Source organism: Vanessa tameamea, chromosome 17 (assembly GCF_037043105.1).
Source record: "Vanessa tameamea isolate UH-Manoa-2023 chromosome 17, ilVanTame1 primary haplotype, whole genome shotgun sequence".
NCBI classification, from domain to species: Eukaryota; Metazoa; Arthropoda; class Insecta; order Lepidoptera; family Nymphalidae; genus Vanessa; species Vanessa tameamea.
In genome coordinates, this window is record NC_087325.1 from 6,029,181 (window position 1) to 6,047,623 (window position 18,443).

Here is an 18,443-nt window from a genome sequence, read left to right on the forward strand (position 1 = left end):
TCAGTGGCGCCTCTTTGAGCAAATTGGTTCGTCCATTAGGCACCGCTAGCAACGACATATATAATGGCAGGCTAACATGTCTGACGATGCATTGAGACTTAGAGTGTAAGGTTGACCCATCTAAACTCTTTTTTTAAAAACTGATTATAATTCTAGTTACAAAATAAAAGTCAATTTATTATGATTAATTATATATATTATAATGCTTTGAATAACGTATAGTCACATAATAAAACTGAAATAAACAAACTAATGAATTTAATTACACAAAATTATATTTGTAAATTTATTTGATTTAATAAAGGACTTAAATAATGTCATGTAAATGTATACGTCCTCATTTATAAAACCTACTAGATGATAACCTAATAAATATTGGTAAAAAATTAAACTGAAACGAGTAGGTACTAATATACATAACATTTTTGGTAAAAAACATCACAGTTACAAATTTTTTTAATCAATATTCATTAGGCACATTAGGTATTAGAAATCATATAAAATTATTCGATTTGAAACATTCAAAAATGCGTAGTCCTATAAATATTATTATCTATTAATATCGTCTAACGATTATAATTTATTTATATATCTTATATAGGAAAATACTCAGTTCAATATCTGACACAATAATTAAATAATTCGTTAATAATGTCTAGTAAAGTAGTCAGATCTTTTTCATATAACTAAAATTTTAAGATACACCTAAAAGTAATAAATAGTCATTTAAGTGTTTTCTTACAATTAGGCTACTTGATATGGTAAAGTTTATGTCCGGGTGGTTATACTAGTAGGCATTTCTTTTAAATCTCTTATTTGACCGTTCTTAGAAGCTTCATTCATATCATTAGCATCATCAGTTTTGGTCTTCCCTTTACTTTCATTTTTTCCGCTTTCAGAAAAATTCCAATCTTGAATATTACCAGTACCGAACAAAATAAAGAATATTGCAGAAACTACATATACTGATGCTCCTACAAAGAAGACGGGACGCCACTGATCGAAACTATCCTGTGAAATTAGAAAAATATATAATTCAGAACTTTCGTTATTGCCAACATTCTAATAATAACTACGTTGAAATATTTACCCCAGTCCTTGTGAAATACGCTGTTATCATTGGTGTGAAGAAACCAGAGGTGCTTCCTATGAAATTAGCAATTCCATATAGAGTTCCGGCAAAGTTAGGCGCTAAATCTTGATGATTTTGAAGATTTGTCAGAGTAGCTGCTCCATTAAAACCCATCGACATAGTTATCATTGCGACTGATAAAGCAGTTGAACATCCAGTGTACATGAGTAAAACAAGAAGTACTCCAGGCAGTACGTGTGAGAAAAGACAGAAGAATTTTCTTATAACAGTTGTTGTCATAAGTTTCTTTGCTAGGATGCAGTCTCCAACAGCTCCGAATATAGTGGCCATGAAAAGTCTAGCAAGGTAGGGAAGAGCAGATATAACACCAGCTGCTGTTAGTTCAAAGCCGAGAACGCTAGATACGAATTTTGGTCCAACTGTCATAATAAAATACAACCCCCAAAGATTTCCGAAATGTAGTATAACCATGGCTAAAAACGGAAACGACGTACAAATACTCTTGAATGGAGGTAGACCCTGAAACAACAATATATGAATTCAATTAAAATATATATACTATTTTTTCGTTTTATTAATTTAATTATTAAACATAATAATGGATATTTTAAATTTATTCGCAAATAACAAACAAGTGTACGTTTACGTTATTGAAGCCTGACTCGGTCATTGAATAACACTTATATGTGAAACTATTATCTACAATGCAAATAAGAAATTTAAACTAACCTTCGATTTCTTAATCTTGTCACCCAGAGCATCTAAGATATATTTCCTTTCTGATATTGATATTCTAGGGTGTTCAGTAGGTGTATCGGCTACAAGATACCACCAAAAACCGCACCAAATAAACGTTAATGCTGCCGGTACGTAAAATGCAGAAGGCCATCCATATCTTTCCAATAAAGGACCTGTGAGTGACCAAGTGACAACTGTCCCCAAAGTTCCTCCCATAAGCGCACTTATAAATTTTCCTTTTTCTTCTGGCGGTGCCCATCGCGCTACTAAAACATGAAGGGCAGGATACATGAAACCCTGCACGAAAGCATACCATTAATATCAATGCTAAATTAATATAATGTAATTAGTAATTGTCGTGTTTTATATACCCCAGCAAATCCAAGGAAGAATCGTACTATCACGAGAGCGATGTAATTGAGTCTAGCGGCAGCTGGACTGACTACAGTTAAAAGCGCACTCATAATCGATGTCGCCAATATTACATATCGCGGGCCCCATCGCTCAGCTGCCATCCCACCGACCAGTGAGGTGATCGGGTAACACCAGAAGTAAGAACCGAGAATCATTGCCTGTTGATCTTTAGACCAATTAAACGATCCACCCTGTATCTGCAATTTATATAAAATTAACTTTTCAACATAGCAAAGTTTATTTTTTTTAAATATAGTCAGACGAGCAAAGGGCCACCTGATCATAAGTGATCAGCACCGCTCATAGACAATGGCGCTGTAAGAAATATTAACTATTTTATGTCGCCAATGCGCCATAAACCTTGGGAATAAAGCACAAAGCCCTACCACCAAGTAACTATAGTTATAACCACATTATATTTGAATTCATTAACTCAATGTTACATCACATTTTGTTATTGATAGTTAAAGTAAAAACTACCAACGTATATTTTTATTTCCATCAAAAACCTTGAGTCAAAACAAAGGTGTAATTTCAGACGGTATTGAACATTGAATATGAAATATTACCAATCAATTGAATACATCGAGCGATTTATTTTATGTTATAACCTTTTATTATCCATGGTCACCATAATGTTTATAAATGTAAACAAAGCAAAAGTATAAAACTTTGTTTAAAAAACTAATTTATGAAAATTTATATTTGATTGTTATTACTATATATGTTTTAAAAATAAACGATTGAAAACGGATCATTTGCTACGAAACTTAATATATAAACACAATATAAGACTGTACTATAAACAAAAATTACAATTATAGTCTACCAAAATGTTTTTACTGAAGCAAAGCGGAAAGGAGATTTACGAATAATGTGGTATTGGATATAAACTAAACATTGTTATGTTTCTCCTCTACCTAGGCGTGTTTCGGTGGATACGAGCCTAATAGTATCTTAATATTTTAACTTCAACTTCAGCACCTAATATATCGTTAATTATTCCAAAACTTAAATTTATATATACCTTTTCTCAACCCTGCATCAATAGTTAATTGATAGAGAAATCTAAATATTGACTAAAAGCCTAATACAAATATTAAACACTATACAAGGTTAGAAGTAGACAGAAATTGTCACCTAAAGTAAGCTATGTTTTCGCATGACTAATATATTAGGACGTAGTACGACGTACTAATTTATGTTTATATGAAATTTGATATTTAAAATAGTTCAAAAGTATATTCCATAAATTCGATTAAAAAACCATTAATTCTGATTTAAGTAAGACATTAGAATAACTTTGGCTATAACTTTAATATTAACATTATATTTATTTTCAATATATCGCCAACGACTTAAAGGTGGGGCTAACCATATCACACACAGATTGACGTGCCTGACATAAATTAATCAATATTATCGAGTATTATACACGGACTTAAAAAATACAACTGCTTTTTAACGAATCTGTCACCGATAGAAGTTTATGCACGCAATATTAATGTACTGTGGAATTTTAATTTAATTGATACAAATATTCAAACCTACCTGTCTTGGAGCCTCTTTGATTTCAGCTATATCTACATGTCGTAGCGAATCGTTAAGTACCCCCTTTGGATCTGGAGAGCATTGATTTCGTATCCTGTGTGACAAACAATACACATTTTCAAATTTATAAAAGAATCAAGCTATAATATTTTCATTGCAACTAACATGAAAAATCAACATATGTGAATAAACAGTATTGTGGAAATGTTCAAGATGATATCATAGTATTAAAATAAACTATTTCATGAGAGGACATTTGTTATTTGATGTTTCTCACAGCTCGTTAGCTGTGTGAAAAAGCTAACACAACAACACACACACACACACCCAAACAATTAAAAGATTAGGAGGCCCTGAGGAGGAATAAGGAGGCCCGATAGTCATAGCCAGGTTTCATTTGGAACAATCACTTATTATGTTTTTGCATTTATAAAAGCATCATGTAACTTTGTATAATTTTTTTTTTTTTCCCATAATGCTTTTAAAAAAGATATTCTCATATTGAATATTTGAAAAAATATGTATATATATTATCGCACATAAAAGACTACTTATAAACGATTACAAATATTCGTAACATAAGGTGTGTCGTGCAGTATTCGAAATTCGAACATAATCATTTCTGAAAATCTGCAAATCATTTGTGAGTTGTTACGTTTCGAACCTTTTTTTAAATTTCTTTCTTATTTCGAATTATTTTATAGATAACACAAAAGCTCGTCAATAGATACCAAACAAAAAAAAAACATTAGACGATAAAAAGGTGAACGTAAAGAAAAAGCTGTACTGTTTTATTTTTGTCTATTTAGATATATGTAAATAAAATGGCAGCTATTGTTGCAAGCAATTCCATAATCGATCTAGAAAGCGAAGGAGCATCAATCTCATTAAAGTTCTCATAGGCCATTGCTTTTTGCATTTAAACTGGATTAACTAGTTTAACAATTACTAGCATATACAAACATGACTTTGTGGTGATGACTGGATTCCTCTTATAATTCTATATCACATTTTTCTAACCAGTACTTTAATTCGATGAAAACTAATACATAAAATTTTAAGGAAACTGTAATAGTGACAACATCCCTTAATATTATATTTCCCGCCCGTTTTGTATCTCCGTGATAATTATTACTAGCTAATTCCTGGCAGGTATTGCTATGCATCTTTTTTTTTACTTAAAACAATAATACTATTCTACAATATTGTGTAAACGTTCATTATAGTTTATAAACCATATGCAAGTAACAACAACAACTATCTAGGAATGCATACGACACAAACAAAGAAACATTGAATTGTATATCCATTAACTCGACTATATTACTCTGTAATAAATAAAAACTTCATAGAAACGCAATATAAAATGAAATTTTATAATGGAATAACGAGTTTATACTATTTTTCAAGTCGTGACAAATATGATACAATTATTGCAAGAATTTTATTTATACACAAAAAAAATATGTTGTACAGAATGTTTGATATGTGAAGAGTTTAATACATTATATGAAACAACGTTATTGCACAATAAAAATATAAATGAATGATGATCGATTGAACGATTGAAACTTATAATAACAAGTATTCGCTATTTATATTAACTATAAGGAACTTGTTTGTTTTTGTTTTATAGAAAAGAGAAAAATACAAAGTATTTATTAATTTTATATAAAATCTTACTTTACGTCAGTTATAATATACAAATATAGAAAATTCTACGTTTTTTGCAACAAACAACAAAAAAGGTATTCCTGGTTATAGAGGAAATATAAAATAAATTCATTGGCATAAAATCGTCTTGTTTACGAATAGCCGCAGCTAACGGTTATTTTCATAACGATAATTTTATTAATTTCCTCAAGCACTACATACAACATGAGGACAACTTTACTTTCTAAAATAGGGATCTAAGTTTAGATTTAATCGTCACAAACGGGTCCTAGGTACGCTACAAAAATGTGAGCAAACTATTAAATGCTACTTACGAGATATTTTTAGCTGGCTGTGGCACCATCGCGATCAGGTTCAGGCTCATGTTGACACGCAGCATGTATACTACCCAACAGCTCGTAAATATCATTATCCAGAGATTCACTCTCACTGGGACGATATCTGAAACCAAACGATGCATTCAAGTGAACATAAAATAATATCTTCAGATAAATATTACTTTTAAAAAATTGTAACACTAATATTATCACATTTAGGAATTTTCTATAAACCTGACAAAAAAGCGACGATCAGGCCTATATATGTATTAATATATTCCATATATACACGGTTGTAAACGCATTATCTTCTTTGGTCTCGACATCGTGAGATAAAGACAAGAACATAGACTTGGAAAATAACCATTTTTAATGTCGACAAAATTCTTAAACACTAAACATGTATATAAGTATTATCGTAACTAATATGTGTATTTGTTCCATAGTTTATTTATAATGAATTTACATTATAAGTATTGAAAAACATAATTAAAAAGACTCCGTGGGAAACAGGAAAACTTCCTTTCTTTTAAGATCGGTTAAGTTATTCGTAGAAAATTAATGGTTTATAATTAAATTTCCATACAAAAGACGGAATATTAATGAATGTATCGATGAGGAGCTCTTGAACTGGGGACCTCTTGATCTAAAGCCATCTAAGCTAGCCACTAATGGTGAAAGATATATATAATTATATATATATATATATATATATATAATTATATAATTAAGAACGAGTTCGCTCTCGTTTAATTCTTTTCTTCCTGTAATTCTACACGGCAACAACCCTTATGATAAGCGTATATAAACAAACGGAATATCAATTTTAGTTTTTTACAATTTTATTTTATTCAAGCATAATTTATAAAAACATTTATCGGCACCTGGCTTTACATCATACGATGTAATAAAATATATTATAAAAACACGTAAATGATACCTATCAGAATAAATATTAAAATTTCATAAATTTCATTAATCCTTAAATAACTCAAAATGTGTAAAAACGTGTAATTTATAAAAATATAGTTTTTATAAATTACACGTATGCGTAGTCAGGTATTCGTTTACATATCGTTTATCGTATCCATATGTATTGACTTCGTTTTTTGTAGATAAAACATTTCTAGATAAAAATATCATATTAAATAAATATTCATTTACGTTTGTACTATAACAGAGCCCGCATTAACTTGTCAATATGAAACGAATATAATTTAAAAATAGAATATTAATAGTTTCTCATCTCTGTGATCATACGGCCTTTTTTATTCTAGCAACGTTTATTCAACCGCAAGTGATTGCATTATTTTTTATTGGTTATGAATAAAGCGATGAACGCAAGACATGGTTTTGACGTTGTAAAATATTATTTAAATTTATTTATTTAAAAACGACATTCTTGAAAATTACTTTTAATTACCACATTTTATTTAAACATCTTTTTTGTAACATTAGAAGATACGGTTTTTTTTTTAAATTAACAGCTATGTATATATTAAAGAAATTGTCAAAGTCGAACAGGTTTTAAATAAAAAAATGAATAATAAAATTTTTACTAATGAAAAATAATAATTTTATATACATCTTTAATTTTTTTTATATTAGATATAAGCGTTAACAAATAAAGAGAAGGAATTGTGCCGCTTTTCATTCTAGAACTTTTTATTTAAAATTTATAAATCTCAAAAGAGCTAACATTAACATATTTTATTTATTTGCAACACAATATTTTTTTCCTTATTAAAAATAGATTAAGCAACACATTTATTTGCAAACATTTTCTGTATATAAAAGTGACAAAATGCCCCAGAATCTTAGTCGATAATTGTGGGGTCCGGCCCTAATTGTTTTTATAATAATGCATCTAGTGTTCGGTGAATGAAAACTTTGAAATCTAACTAATCCTCAAAAAGCAGAGAAGTCCTTAGACTTTTTTAGTTAAACATTTAAAAGCTGCTACTTACTTAGTAAATACATCCTATAAATAAAATTACCGTTTGTACTAATTACTTTGCAATTTGCAACAGAACTTTAAGAATAATTTTTTGTAACACGTGTACCCCATTTTTTTTGGTTTTGTTGGAAAAACGCTTTACGTGTTTCCCCTACATGGAAGCGGGGGGGTATGTGGGACTCGTCGGTGCCCAGGACGCCGCGGCGTCTTCGGCACGCCGAGTGCGCTTCGGTTCACCGGGGGCATCCCCTATAAAACCAGCGGTATCCTCTCCGTCATTTCGGCGGGCGCCACTAGAGCGCTTTCGCATGCTACCGTGACACCCTGAACCCGTGTACCTCGATGCCATAAATGAAAAATTTATGTGTTTACCTTTTTTAATCAAACAGGGGTTTCACAAAAAACAAATTATATATTAAAGCCTCTTTAGATCCTGTAAAAACATATAAGATAAATGTTTAACAGTATGTGATTCCTAAACAAGCCTGATATAACCTTATTTCACAGGCGGATGTAATTTATTACGTATCATATGTATAATTACTATCACAAAATGTTTCATGTCTCTTTAACTAAGATTTTTTTAGATAAGTAAATTTAAACTTTTAATATCGTAATGTTTAGCAAAAACTCGGTACTTCCCAAACCGAAGTGACTTTATAGATTTTAGTAATCAATAAAAACAACTATGACTTTGACCACGATACAAACATATGTTGTACAATTGGTTTCTACATAGGTAATTAGTTAATATAATTATTATTACGCTTACACGACAAAGCTAGTATGAATTATATAAAGGATTAGACGTTTCAATTGTTTAGATTTATTTTTTTAACATTTTAAATTAATTCCGACATGCGTAGAGAATTATTATTATTATCTGACATTATATAAACGAAATACCACTGACTCATCACAAGATCTCCGAAACTACATATTAAATATAAATAGAATCAATCATGTATTTTAATGGGTATTTTAAATATAGTCATCCATTTTAACGTAGTTGTCACTAATGGCTTTGTACAAATACTTACATTTTGGTTAAATGGTTTATCAATATTGGATAACGAATAGATTATAACAAATAAAATAAATATTAAATATAATACCTTGAAATGTTTAAATAATGACGCAATTGGCAAATTAGTCTACTCCTCTTTAATTATAGCCACATTATAGTTCTCGACAGTGACGAAAAGTGTTGGGAAATCCAGTTGGAACTTTGAGGTTACAGCATAGAATTACTCTTCTTGGAAGTGTATTTTAGAAAAAAATCATTAGTTTTTGTTTTTGTCGAATTCGGTTTAGGTTTAAAAATATGTAACAATAATGATGGATGATGAACATGACTTGCCATCTTCCGGTCGTTTTAATTTTGGTAGGCTATATTTAAGCTCAATTTTTAATGTTACGTTTTCTTAGGCTTCAATTTAATTCGTTTTCGACACATTCAGATAAAATTATCATTTGATATGATCAGTGGCGGATTTACCAGCATGCTGAGTAGGCTTGAGCCTTGGGCGGCAAAAAGAAACAGATAATACACGAATACGCGCATAATAAAACGCATAACGTATGTGTAACGAAAAAAAATTAAAATTTCACAAATAGTGTTTTTAGTTTGACTATCATGTAAATATTCATACACATTTATTAATTCAACTTTATTTATTCCTATTAAGAACATATATTTAAGGATTTATTATGATTCTTATAGTCTTGACAAACAATTGCAATCTTCTTGGTAGGTAAATTAATTATTTTACGATGTGCAACTTCACGCCGCCGTACGACTATAAACTCGTACTCGAGAAACATTATGAGTTGACATTATGTCGATCATCCAACCGAGCCTAATCGTTCTTGATAATATCACATGCTTAAAAATTTTATAAAACATGACAAGACTGATGACGTATTGCGTAATAATCACCCTCTTTTTTTAAAGTTTATCACTAGAGGATATACTTATATAGCTTTAGGATTATTTTGTATCAAGAACAATAACTCTTATAATCCAAGAGCCGTCAGTTTTTGATTCATGTAAATAGCCTTGTACTATGTATATACTTATATATTATAAATAGTTAAAAATATGATATAAAGATAAAACAATCAATGTGTTCGACTACTTAAAATAATGTTTGAAACTTATGTGAGTTTGGTTGTGTGTCTAATTATTAAAATTATTATTTTTCACATCGTAAGTATTATTTGATAATACACATAATATTGATGCATATTTTGAAATAATAAACACAACCGGAAGTGGCGTAATATTTCAGCTTGCAATACTAATTAATTGATTATGTACTCATACAAAATTATTTAAGAATCTCGTCCAGATGATATTTATAATGGCTTAGTTTTTAGTTTAGTTTTAAGAAGAATCTTTTTTTCTGATTGAAAGTTAAAATCCTTTGTTTTTGTTTTTTTTTCCTTATTGGAACTGATTGTAATTTTTTAGAAAGCATAATATATAACGTATACACAATTTAAGTAAAAATATTAATAAAATTATTTAGTGTAGCGACTTATTCGGACATTAATAAAATTCTAATATAAAGTAGACATACCAATTACATTATATAATAACACAATTAGACTTAGCAATTACATAACAATTTTATTATATACCAAAAATTCACGTAGTCTTGACACAGGTCATCTTAATTGGTATATATTATGTACATAATTGTATACATATTTAAAAAAAAGGAGAAAATATTCATCTCTAATACTATACTAAAAAAATAATGCGTGATATTTGTGATCTAATTTTGATGAGTCCTCTTTATTGAATCCGAGAGCGGACCCATACAAATTTGGACAAAAATGAATTCATCAATCCTGTTCATATTTTCATGTTAGATACTTTGTCTGTCAATAATTACCTAATGCTGGTATATTAAAGTTAAAAATATTATATTTAAATAACAATAAGTGCAAAGTTCTCCTTAAAGAATTTAAAAATATATTTTTTAAGTTTTCTGTTAGTAACAATTAAATTATTAGGTTTCGAAACTGAATATGTACTTTATTAAATTTTAGAACGTTATTTAAATATAAAATATAATCAATCAAAATATAATATTTAATCTTAATATAATATAATAAATTAATTCGTCTTTTATTGGTCGTGTATTTCTAAATAACTTGATTGATTAATTTTATATAAGTATTTGTTTTATCGTGAAGATGAGTCAAAACTATACTGTTACTAGGATGTCTTATGTGACACGGTGTCAACGGGTCAAGTTATTAATCAATTTTATTATTTTTATATTTTCGTATTTTGCTAGTAACTGTGTATTATGCTTTTACTTATCGAATGAAAAATATTGTATTGACACAGCCTAATTAATAAAAAAAAGTTGTTTGGACATAAAATGGGATACATATATATATATTAAAGATTTTTGCTTTTATACATGTAAAGTAAATAACAAAAGTCAAATTACCCGGAACGTTATTTTTCAGGAAATAGCTATAGAAATCGTACATTGAATGTCGTGACGTTTGATAGGATGACCTCGAGTGAACGCATTTATACGAATAACATAAAACCAAAATTACCGTTACAATCCTTGCTAAAATAACAGTTATACAACGATATAATATGTCTACTATTTGCATTTTTATATAACCCTTTAAATTCCGTAATCAAAGTTCACGGAATTTAAATGAAATTAAATGTATCTAATATTATTTATTTTCATATTTTGGTAACCAACTGATACTTTTCCACTTTTTTAATTTCTTAATTATAACTCTTTTGTATTCCAGTAAATTAGACCAAAGAGATCGGGACCTAATATACAGCTATTAAACAACTAATTAACAGGTTGAAACCCGTATTGGCCGTTTTCATACTAGAAATAATCTTCAACCAAAGATCGTGATATGAAATCCGAACAATTCCATCTGAATTTTCACGTGATTAATTTGTTTATAATTCGCATGCTGCATTTGTCGAATGAAATTCTGTATGCATGTTACCATGTATTTCACCAACTTGCGCTGAAGATAATATGTAACTACTTTGCTTTTGAAGAAAAAAGGAAGATAAATTACAGCTAAGAAAAGATAGGTGCACTTAAGCCTCCTGTTTCTTAGAGGAGAAGAAAAAGTACCTATACCAAATAATATTAAATTATTTTGTATAACTTATTAGATTCGTAGAATGTGGCTTTCGTGCCTAAACATATAAGTACATATACATTATTCCATCTTTAATTTAATAAATGAAATAAAAAGTAGTCGGTCACATAACCACATCGTGTTCTCAGATAAAAATCCTATAAAATCACGTCCGCAAAACGCCTAGGTAATTGAAATTTTCTTTTATCGTTTGCATTCCTTAGCATCAACATCGCGCTGGTATTTGATAACACCGGAAAAAAAAGTAAACACAAAACATCGTTGGTTATAAACTACCACAAATGTCAGCAATGTCACATGAGTACAGTTAACACAAACTTATTATATCTGTGAACACAAAACTATTAAAAGTAACTCTAAACTTTTATTTGATGTTTAATAAGAAACTACAATATACTCAAAATATTTTGCTCCATTCAACAATACGTGTATTGTTATTCAAAACATGTACAATGCAAGTAAAAGTGTCATGTCACAGATACCGTGTGGCAATTTTAAAACACTATGGCAAATATTTAAAATATGTATGCCTTTGAATTACAATACCATTCCATTGTTATAATAAAAATGTTTCCTAAATATCATATCAAGTCTAATGGTTTATTCTTTAAAAAGTACATCATAGAACTCATTCATCACCATCATTCATTCATTTTAAATATTAATCGTTGTGTATAACTTTTACGTTACTATTTACACTATATACTGATTATCACGACGAAGTTCATGAGACATAGCCTTCTCTAACATAGCCTTTTGGCGCACTGTAACTTTTCAAAGACATGAGATTTAGATAAAGGTAATTTTACTATATTTTACCAATATGAATAAATCAATTTGAACTTTAGCTCTAAGGATACATACATAAGCATAATACCATATATATATATATATATATAGTATATACATTTATAGTAGGTGACTGTAGATATATATTATATTTCTAAGAAAAATTAAATAAAAGTGATATCATGCTATGAAAACTAGAATAAAATATGTTTTATTACATAACTACTGATGTTTTTTAGTATATAAAATAATAAAACCATTGAAAATATATCTCTAAATCATACAAACGATCAACAACGTGTCTAAAATATCTAACAATAGCTTATCCATTTCGTTTTTTAAAAGCATTATATGTATTACTTTAATATAATTTAAAACCTATTGACAGTTATTTACTGATATCGTTGCCACAGTTACATACATTTGTTTTTTAGATTATGTTTTTTGAAAGACATTAAATAAATTACTATTTTTTATAAACATAAGTTTACGGTTATTTTCTCTAAAATAGTTTCGTCTCGTGAATACATTTTCATTCTAACAAATACTTACTTCGCACTTGTGGCAAACCTATCAAAATCTCAAGTTGAAATAAAGAAGTACTTTTCACGTGTACATTATATAAAATGTACATTTATGTAAATACATTTTAATAATAGTTTTAACCCCAGCTTGTACCAATTTAACGGAAAATCAATAAAATTGAATAGATGTAGGGATTTTTTTTTTACCATATCCTATGTGTCAACATTTTCAGGGACTGTATACAGAATACACGTTAGCTCAGTAATTGTTATAATGTTTGAAGACGTTTACTTGACCAGAAAGTATTAAATAAGGTTAAATAAGTACGAAATTGTTTAATTCATACAAACAAAAGCTAAGTTAACGGTACGGTTACTGACGTAGTGTTTATTTAGAACATTGGAATAGCTATAATAGTTTTCTATATGTAAGCGTTAGTTCCAATAGTTCCAATTTCTACCCATATTATACAAAATGTGTTATTTAATGCCTAAAATTATAGTTTTAAATGATTATTTCAGTCGGTGTAGGTAGCTTGGAGGGTTAATATTAAGTTTAATTTATGAAGGTACATCATTTTTATTAAAGGTATGACAGTAATTACTAGTAATAAACTAAGATTAAAACTACATTGACAAACATTACAATGAACTGTCGCCATTATTCATAAAAATATAGATAGGAATTATTAGATTTTCCTACTTGGTACCATATAACTTACTTTGAATTTTACTATATTTATTTTTAAGATTTTCATATTATTATAAAAATCGAATATTGAATGATAAAAAATACATATTCTAAAAGATAGGCCCGAGTATCAATTGTGAATTTAAAATAAATAGTTTAAATTTCTTTTTAATATTTCAATTATTTATTCAAGAACTTTGAATAAATAGGAACATAATTTATTCATAAGCACTAAAAGTCTCCTCTATAAAAGTAATTGACCTTTATAAAAATTGTAGGATCAAACCGGTTAATATTACTAAAAAAAAAGGTATAAAATATAGATACTGCACTATTAACATATTTTTATATAAAAAAAACATATTTTTATAACGAAAAAAAATAAAACTTATCGTTACAATTTATAAGTGTGAGTGAGAAAATTTAAAAACTCACCAATAATCTTCAAATTTATCACAGGCATTGTAACTCGAAATGAAACTTAATTTTCAATAAAAAAAATCTTGAAACAGAAGAAATTACTTCATAGTGCGTACATTCTAGTTAGGACTGTTAACCGCGTGGACTGCTCACAGGCGAGTGTGATGTTTGCAGACGCAGCGCGGCCGTCGGTTACGTCGGCGACATAATAACAGAACAACAGTAACCAGTCGCAGAATAGTCGCAAGATCTAATATTCCACGTTTCTGTTGTTTTGCGTACTAAACTGTCGCGTCGATTAGTGTTCAATGAAGCTCATTAAAAATAACGTTAGTTAGTTTATCGTAATAAGTTTTGTGATGCATAGTAATTTCTTGTAATAAAATTATACTATGCATCACTAAAATAATTATGTTTTACTTACATTACAACTACCTTGCTGGTCTAGTACCTAGGTTAAAATTCCATGTCGGTCTAATAAAAAGTTTCGCATTTGGTTTTGTGTTATGAAATTATGAGTTGCAGTCCGAAGATAGGGATTTGGCATTGAAACACCTTCAATCTGTTCAGTCATGCCTTTAGTCATTTCATCGGATTATGTGAGTGATTTCAGAGTACAAGAGTGTTTGCGCTCACTTTTATGCACTATAATATCCCCTGCGCAGTCGGCAAGTATCCGTTGACAAAGGCCGAAATCTATCAGCAGGGCATTACCATCACTATTACTACCTACTTTGCAGGTACATATTATTTGATATCGCTTTCTTAAAAAATATCCTTCGATACATCTATACGCGTTTACATAAGTATTAGTTTTTTTTTATATATATTACAAAAAACTTTTTTGTCTACTAATCATTTGATAGTCATTTACTTATAAATGGTGATAGTAATATTATTAGTATACACAAATTGAAGTTTATCCGAATAACTAGCTTAATGACAAGTAAATAAATTTTAATAAAAGTAATAAAAAAACGAGACAACAACTTTTATTTACAACAATTAATTTTTTTTTTTTGTATTTAATACCTAAGATTAGAAGTCAATGATTTTACAAAGTTTTTCGAGTGTTGTCCTTTTAAATTATTCAGTTTCTCGTTATTATTAATATACATTATGTTTTTAATTATAAGGACAGCATGTAACTATTCGAAACGAAGCGGATTAAATTTGGTTGAATCGGCTCTTTTCTTTGATTGGAGTTATTGAAAAGTCTGCAAGTTCATTTTACAAAAACTAACATTTTCCATGGTTTCCATATAAAAACATTAAGGCGGTGAATTAAATTAGTAACTGAAATGACAAGATTTATTATTAAACACCAAATTAATATGATAAATAAAATCATCAATAAATAATCGTGTACAAACGAAATCCTTGAGGTACTCCAGATGTGGAACGGAGGCGAATAAAGCCATTTGAAATTACTCATTGATTTTTATTAATTATAATAATACTTCAATACTAGTTTTGTTATGCTCCGTTAATTGCGAATTTCTAATCTCATTATCTACATATATGCCTACATCTACGTATTATATAAACACATTTAACGATGTTCTAATTATTACATATTTTCTTGTTGTCTTTGTATAAACAGCCGTAAATTCCGCCCCGCAAAATAACATTTTTAACCGCAATTGTATGTTACAATCAACCACGATGCCTCTAATCTGGGACATAATTTTGATGTTATGATCCTTTTGATATTTCTTGAAGAAGGAATTGGTTGGTTTGGCTGCGGTAGTAAGAGTGGAGTGAATACTCTGTTGTATACATACCAGCCCTGTGATCATTACCCTGTACACTTTATCCACTCGAGTTCAGTAGATTTAGAGAATTTCAGTTGCAGAGTCCTATCTTCTAATACGACTATTTTAAAACTAGTCACTTCTTCTGTCATAATGTAAGCTATCGTGTACTTATTCAATTCTGAAATACGAACTTTCGCGTGTTTATTTTTAATATCCCTTCAACTCCTCGATGAAAGGACTGGACTTTATCTACCACTTTGGCGGCTTTTCTAAGTGCCTTTGCAACATTATGCGGATTGACTATAATTCCCATCGACTAATTTCTGTGCGCATTTCGATCAAGAATGGCCGCTGCTGCAGAACAGTCGATGCTGTTTTCGCTGGATACTCAAACTTCAAATGTTTGTTTATAGGAATATTCGAATTTTCCCCGTATGTATTATGGCGCTATATGAGCTAGTCATAGTACTTATTACGTCTCCTCGATAGACTCATTTGTGAGAGTTAATATATCGCCATAATATTCAAGCTTCGACTTTAGAATCTTGTAGCTTACTCTGTCTCGTACATTACTGAAAACGGTGTAAATAGCTTCAAATTGTTATATTTTATTATATCCATACTCTTAGTAGCATAAACTAAGGGGATCATGTTTAGAGATTTTCACACTCTTTCTAAAATACCGTGCGGCGGAATTCTAAGCCTAATCCTTTTTTTGCTGCGGTGGCGTTAATAAGTAAGTACCTAGAGTAGTTATGATGTCAAAACCTTTTAAAAAATATCTGTCTCAATGCACGTTATTATAAATATTTAGCATTTAGCCAAATAATTATGTTCCAACCTAAACTATCATTATTAATATTTTTATTTACATGAGAGTCCCTATTTTATTAATGGAAGACGTTTTGGCCGATGTCATTCAGGCCTCTTGTTGAACGGAGTATAATTTAGTAAAGTGTCTAGACTGTTAATTAAAAGGCTTATTTAACCAGTTGACTGCAACATATACATTTTTTGGTTTCGGTGACTGTTTTCTAATTCTACACAAATGGGTATTTTTGATGAAATGTTTTTCCTATGTTGGGTGATTAAAGTCAATTTTAGATTTTCATTTAAATAAATACCAGTTACACAAAACTGTGCCGAAGACCCGGTTATTGTATTTTGTCATATTATTTAGTTACTAACTTTATTATACATTCATATACAGTTAAAACCGTTTATGGCGACATCGTTTAGAACAACATATCGGTTATATTGACCAAAATCAAAGGTCCCGGCTGAATGCTACATAACTGTCTTATCAAAAATATTACATTGTACGACATTGCTTACTACGAAATACCGCATTAAACGACCACATTTGGCTAATGTTTTTGGAGAATTATATCTGTAGAACAACCAGCTGAAGGAGAAGAAAATGACGAACTGATGAAATTAAATTAAATAATTAATTAAATCAAATTACAGTGGCAACTTTGAATGATGGTCTCAATGTTGTTACGACTATCGGTTTTTACGACTAAATATGAATAGTCCCTTCAATGTCGTTATAACAGATTTTGACTGTATTATATAAATGACTGTACCTGACTATGATGCTAACGAAAAGACCAATAATATATAGGTATGTATTGTACTGCGTTAACTTATTACTACTGATATGAAAAACACTAGTACATTTTTGGGCTTGCGCCTACTTTAAACAGTTGTGTATTACATGTAAATCATTTAAAAAAAAACCACTTTAGCACGAGTGGAATGATAATAAAATATAAATGATACGGAAAACGACTATTTGCAGAACATTTAAAATACTTTTTTTTGCTAAGGATTGATAACTGTATTACAAATGAATTAATTTTTTAAAAGACATTTAATATTTTTATCAAGTGAGCGCTTATATCAGCATATACATACATATATATTAAATAAATTCTACTGCACCGACTTAAAAAAAACCTTTAAAATGAAACGAAGTATTTATAGCTTATTTTGGAAAAATCAATTATTAATAAATATATCGCAGTTTAAATTATTTTACCTCTTATTAAAGTACTAGCTGTTACCCGCGGCTTTGCCCGCGTAGAATATGAATATATTTACAAATTAACTTAAAATGTTACGTTAATGTAATATCTCTTTGTATGCATATTGGTGTGTATTTCAGCCCTTAGGGTAGAGTATCAAGAAACGCTTAAATGCGAATCAACTCTATTATCGGTATTTTTAATCGGTTGTCCAAAAATAAAATTTCGACCTTCTAACTTCAAAATGACAGACTTCCAGACTAACCTGAATACGAAATGTTAACACCTTTTTCCCTTTAGACCTAAAATATCCAGAAACGC

At 29.3% G+C, this 18,443-nt stretch overlaps 2 protein-coding genes across 2 annotated transcripts in view; one reads left to right on the forward strand and one right to left on the reverse strand.

Moving 5' to 3' along the window:
• Positions 1–174: 174 nt before the first annotated feature.
• On the reverse strand, positions 175–14,523 carry LOC113400503 (sialin-like). The gene is made up of 7 exons (XM_026640085.2): positions 14,351–14,523; positions 5,785–5,911; positions 3,797–3,890; positions 2,203–2,442; positions 1,823–2,128; positions 1,091–1,612; positions 175–1,011 (listed from the first exon to the last, which is right to left on the reverse strand). The coding sequence occupies exons 1-7, from the start codon at positions 14,376–14,378 to the stop codon at positions 769–771; spliced, it is 1,560 nt and encodes a 519-aa protein (XP_026495870.1). The 5' UTR covers positions 14,379–14,523; the 3' UTR covers positions 175–768.
• Positions 4,691–18,443, forward strand: part of LOC113400590 (2-hydroxyacyl-CoA lyase 1) — a 28,503-nt gene continuing 14,750 nt past the window's right edge. Inside the window, exon 1 of the mRNA XM_064217407.1 lies at positions 4,691–4,695. The gene's annotated coding sequence lies outside the window, so the exon portion shown is untranslated. The remainder of the gene's footprint in view (positions 4,696–18,443) is intronic.